The 6000-nt window shown below is 33.9% G+C and overlaps 1 protein-coding gene across 1 annotated transcript; it reads left to right on the forward strand.

Annotated features, from left to right (window-relative positions):
- Positions 1-2073: 2073 nt before the first annotated feature.
- LOC133788966 (GATA transcription factor 24-like) lies at positions 2074-6000 on the forward strand. Its single transcript, XM_062226655.1, has 7 exons — positions 2074-2644; positions 3075-3158; positions 3486-3619; positions 4421-4543; positions 4795-4900; positions 5479-5547; positions 5663-6000. Exons 1-7 carry the CDS (start codon positions 2327-2329, stop codon positions 5759-5761), a joined length of 933 nt encoding a protein of 310 aa, XP_062082639.1. The 5' UTR covers positions 2074-2326; the 3' UTR covers positions 5762-6000.

Here is a 6000-nt window from a genome sequence, read left to right on the forward strand (position 1 = left end):
TTTATCCCATTACCTTATCAGTGTTACTAAGTTTAAAAGGAACAAGAATCTTTTCTCTATTCAAGAAGTTGTCATCTTCCTTATCTACTAAATTGACTGTAAGAAAGATACGTCTTTCAGTATAATTTCTTTCTTTTATTTGGACAAAAAAACCAATTCTCATTGATAATAATCACTAAGTACAAATGTCATAATACAAAAAGGGATATCATTAAACCATGTAAACTCGTTTTATATCATAAGTGCATGATTGCTTGTCCTAGAGCAACATCATTACAATAACACAACATATGAAAACGAGTAATACATGGAAAGATAGCTAACAAGTTTCTAATGTCCCTAAAAATAAATCTCCATTAAGAAAAAATAAAGTGCTGAGACAAAACTAAAATCACTACTACCTCAGCATCACTTTCTACTTTGGAACCATAAAACCAATATTAAAGGCCCGGTGCAGATTGAAGGAAAGAGCCAAAGTTTTTACTTCTTTTGGTGTAAAGTAACCTAGAACATACAAAACTACAAGAGGGTATTAGATTGTTTAATCCACTACAAGAGGGTATTAGATTGTTTAGACCATCTTTTGTTTAAAGCTTGAAAAAAGTATGGATACATTTGTGAGAGGCAAAAATAAAACACCTAGATGTACACATTTTAAAACTTAGTTTCCACCATGATTAGAATAGTTAGCCCCTCACTTTTTTTTTTCTTTTCATTTTCCAACAAACAACAAGCACTTTTTTCTCTTTTCATTATTCACATTCAACTATCCAGCAAACGATTGATAATACAAACATAATTCGATCAAATATTCTAGTTTAATCCAATTCAATATACCTTTCTAAACAAGCTCACGAATCATTTCTTGTTTAGAAGAAAATTGAATAAAGTAATGAAGAATAAGCATTAAGTGGAATAAAATGGTATGGACCCAAAACTAATGCACAAAATAAGAGACCAATTAAATGAAGAAGGGCCAACTAAAAGGAGGGTAGGTTAATAAGAGGGAAACCAAACCTCCCAACTAAGAAGAATAATGGTAAGTGAACTTGAAGGTCATCCAATCATAAAAATTGGAAGTACGATATTACAATTTTTGAAAATACGAGAATATTAAGATAATTAACAAATAGATATTGTTCGGAAATACGAGAATATTAAGATAATTAACAAATAGATATTGTTCAACTAAATGATAAAGAAAATTCAACCCAATGTAAACAACAACTATTAGATATTATAGGTGTCAAACACAACATAAAATATATATTATATAAAAATGACATATAAGATAGAAAAAAAGTGATAAGCATTGCTATAAGATATTACGGGGTGTTGGATACCTTAAAATGTGACATACTTTTATTGGTGTGATTTAGTTAAAATATATGAGACTCTATATTAATTTGTATCGATAATAATATAGGATGTTGGGTACTTTCTCATTTCTAAAAATTATAGGCATAAAGACAAGAGATAAAAAAAATTTGAGAGAGAAAAAATAAGAGGAAAAAAAACTTAGGTCCGATTTTGAGATCTTAAAGAATGAAACTTTTTGACTGGTATAGGTCAATAAACTTTATTTTTATAATATAAATTAGCTTTAATTGTAATTATAAAAATTAATGACCCCATCTATCAACACTATTTGAGAATTAATATTCAATACAAATTCAATGTATTTATTATATGAAAAGCATGTGTACTTGTTTATTATTTAGTTTATGTGTTAAGTGAGAAGTTAACTAGTAAGTGTCTAACTAAATATAACGACCATGTTTAAAGTCCAACAACTCAATAAAAATTCATCGGCATACACGTGTCATGACCTTATAATGACATGTCATACACCATTCACAGCTATTATATGCACCCATGGGTGTGTGTAACAATATCTCACCGGTCACAAAAGGCAAAAGCCATGACCCATCCCATAAAGAAGAAGCCACCACTTCACATACTTGTCCTCTTCTTCAACTAAAGTAAGTCTCACACATAATTATAGCACAGCCTAACATTCAGTGGCATATTTCGTAATATTTGACCAATTCCAAGGTCATTTTCCATTCTCCACTACCCCTACCCCTACCTTCTCCTTCCACCCTATCCTCCTCACCTATCTTCCCCTTCCAAATCTCTCTCATTCAGATTCAATCCCTAAAAATAAGAATATCAATTTTTCACGTAACCAAACAATTTTTTTTTTTCAATAATAAAAAAAATCCAATTTTGATTCTGGGAATTTCTCGAATTTTATTTTTCTTTCTTCGTTTACTTTTTGGGAAGAAAAATTCGATTTTGGGGGTTTGAATGTGATTTGTAGAAAATGCCGGAATCGAATCAAGAGGCGTCAATGTATGGAAGAGGAACCATGGCGAATAACAACATGCAGAGTGGTGGTGGTCATGGGGATGACGAAGATGACGAGGTCACCGGAGCAGAAGAGTCCATTGATAACCCTCAACTCCGCTATGAAGATGGTGGATGTGTTGCGGCCATGAACGGCGTTCAAGATGTCCCTTCCAACGCAATCTACGTGCCCAACTCCGAATACCCTCCCGTTGCCGAAAATGGAGGCTCTGATCAGCTCACTCTCTCGTTTCAGGGCGAGGTTTACGTGTTCGACGCTGTTTCGCCTGATAAGGTAACGACTTTCTTTGGTTAAATTGCTTCTTTTTTCCTTTGGGATTTCTATAATGTTTTTGAAGTATTTTGCTGTAATTCTCACAATGAGGTTGAGATTTTGGATATGGTTCTTGTTGATTTGGTCTGTTCTGATATATTTTTTTAACTTGTTTAGATATACTTCATCTTTTCATGGTGTTTAGTCAATCAATGACGTTAGCTTGAAAATTCTCTCCCTAAATTGGGTTTATGTTAGCTTTGTGAGGAACTCGCGGATAATGTGTTTGTAGGAAATAACTAATGGTTTAATTTATTTTTTTGATTTGCACTATCGACTTTTCGACTATCTGAACGTTTTCTGTGAACAAGTATATGCAGTTTGAGGCCTCTTAGCTTGTCTTGATGATTATCTAAGGAACTTTACTCGTTTAATGTTTGGATTTTCACAGGTGCAGGCAGTGTTGTTACTTTTGGGTGGATATGAGATCCCTTCTGGTATACCTGCCATGGGAACAGCCCCTCTTAATCAACGGGTATGTGTGCACATGTCTCAACTATTTTCTGATATGTTTTGTACACTAAGAAAAGGAAAAAAGATAAAGAATTGGATAGTCCTTAGAGTCTCATGTTTTTATGGTTAATTTTGGAGAGAAATGCAAAGGAGAAGATAGAGGTAGTGAGTATGCATATATTTCTTTCATGCTTCAGTGTTTCCCTCCTAAAGTGAGAAATTTGAAGAAGTTATGGAGTTTTCTTTTTAGTTCTTATTTCAAGCTTGTGATGTTATTAGTTTGAACATACTTCTTTTGAGAAGGTGCATAGTTGATCTAACTTCAGTTGTTGTATTCATACGTCTCTAGGGTATAAATCAATTTGTTTCAAAGCCAATTCAACCACAGAGAGCTGCTTCTTTAAATCGGTTCCGGGAGAAGAGGAAAGAACGTTGTTTTGATAAAAAAATCCGTTACACTGTCCGCAAGGAAGTTGCAATGAGGTATTCTTTCACATCCCATGCTTTATGCTTTTCAATCCAAGGGAAAAAGGCTCAAAAACACATACGGTCCTGTATATGAAATAAAATTTTAATTTCAAAAGGGCTGCCTAGTATTTATACAAAATAATTTTTCTTTCTTAGTTTTAAATGATTGTGCTAAGATAAGGCACAATTTTGGATAAAGATAAATATTTTTGTTAGATTTTAGGTTGTATCTGTCACTATTACAATGGTGGTGTGTACATAATTGAATGCTTAGGAATTGATATTTAAATAACTACTGCAGGCAAATAGGAAGTTGAGTTTTAAGATTGCAGTCCCTACACTCCTTTTCTGCGTGTCATTTCGGGGTTTTGGATGTCATGATTGTTGTTCAAATTGCCTGTGTTGCCATCAATGCATACATTTTTCTCCGTGTTTTCCTAGTGCTATTTTATTTTCTGTACTGAGAATGAACGAAATGAAGTAGTGCTAATTGTTTCTATTCTTTCCATCGGTGGTGTGCTCAAGTAATTTGTTACTTTTAAATTTTCAAGAATGTGCTTGCGGTAGCCTTCTTTAGTTGGAAAGATTCAATAGGTTAAGGGACTATCAAATGCTTATGATATTAAGGAACAGAAAAATATATATGGAGTTTTTAGTCTTTAATGTTGTCTTCTTATGCTTACAAACTAGTTTTAGTTTTTAGTATGAAGGCTCTAGCTGATTAAACTATTTCTCGGAAAATGGAATTCTTATATCACCAAAATTATTTTGGTTGCAGAACTTTAATTAGTGTTTAATCTTATGTGGCTCTTTCAGGATGCAGCGTAAGAAGGGTCAGTTTACGTCGTCTAAGGCTAGTTCCGAGGAGGTAGGCTCAGCTTTATCTGTTTGGAATGCCGCACAGGGCTCTGGCCAAGATGAGAGCATGCAGGAAACTTCGTGAGTGTCAATCGCTTTCTAACAAATAGTTTCTTCTTTTGAACTCTGAAGACCTAAATTGATTTTTTTTTTCATTCCCCTGTACCTGCCCCAGGGTGACATAGCCCTGTGTTTGAAGAGACATTGTGCTAATTTTTGGATTTTGATTACAAATCACGATCTCTAATGTCATCTTTAACTCTTTAGTTATTGATTGATAAGACAAGCTAAAAATCTGACATTGTAATTTTTTTGTTTAATGCACTGTGCAGGTGTACAAACTGTGGAACTAGTTCGAAGTCCACACCAATGATGCGTCGTGGGCCTGCTGGTGCAAGGACTTTGTGTAATGCATGTGGGCTTAAGTGGGCTAATAAGGTTTGTTAGTCTTGAAATTCATTGTCCTGGTTTTAGGTCCTTAAAAATCCAACATGAATATTTAAAGAAACTTGCATAAAAGATATTGTTAATTGTGTTTTGTTACCAAAGAGTTTGTTATCATATTAAACTGTATTTTTATTATAATTTTAAATTGTGCGAGATGTTGATTAATGTACAAGTACATTTTTAAAGGTTTTATTGGAGTACTATCATTATCAAAGACAATTATTACTATGCTATGATGTTTGTAATCTTCCTTTATGCCAAAATATATTACTGTATACCTATGAAGGGTAGTTCAAATGATCATGCCTTGTTCCACAAGGTCTGGGATTTGAGTCTCTCTTAAGCACCTATATAGTGATTGCTATAATTTCCTACTCCCCAAAACTTAGATTTGCTATTACTGTTCCAGTAGAAGTAGTTGTAGGGCTCATTGGGTGCTGATTTTGCCTTCATGATGCTGAGTCTAGCTACTGTGGTTGCTTTGGTGTGTGACTTATCACGCTGTATGTCATGTTTGTTTATCATCTATGATTAAATAGCTTAGTAAGGCTAACTGGTATTTTTTGCAGGGAGTCTTAAGAGATCTCAAGGTTCCAAATGGTGGTGCACAGGCTGCTTCACTGAAGGAAACTGAGCAGGTACACCTCCCATTTAATGTAAATTCTCTAAATGCTTTTGAAGATGAGTACCTTCTTTTCAAACCCTTTCAAAATAAGTGCATTTGTTAAGTTCTTTTGTGGATGTTTATTACAGAGCGACGGTGATGCTAATGATCCCGAAGCTGTAAACACAACCACCAACATGGTCTCTTACAACGGTGATCGCGACCATAAGACTACTGAAACGGGATGATTGGTTGATTCTTCGTAACTAGATCAATTATATTTTCTGCCTCGGTAAGGATGTGAAATAGATTCAAATGTGTAACAACTTCATATTCACTTTGATGGAGTGTAAATAGAGTTTCAATGTACTAAACTAAAAATTGATGAATAAGTTTTACTAATTTGGAACTCTTTTTCACATTAGCATTTGTATATTACTTCCATAAAAGAGAGACGGTTCGCTAAATGCGGATGCTATTTTCAATA

The sequence above is a fragment of the Humulus lupulus genome, chromosome 7 (assembly GCF_963169125.1).
Source record: "Humulus lupulus chromosome 7, drHumLupu1.1, whole genome shotgun sequence".
Lineage (NCBI taxonomy): Eukaryota > Viridiplantae > Streptophyta > Magnoliopsida > Rosales > Cannabaceae > Humulus > Humulus lupulus.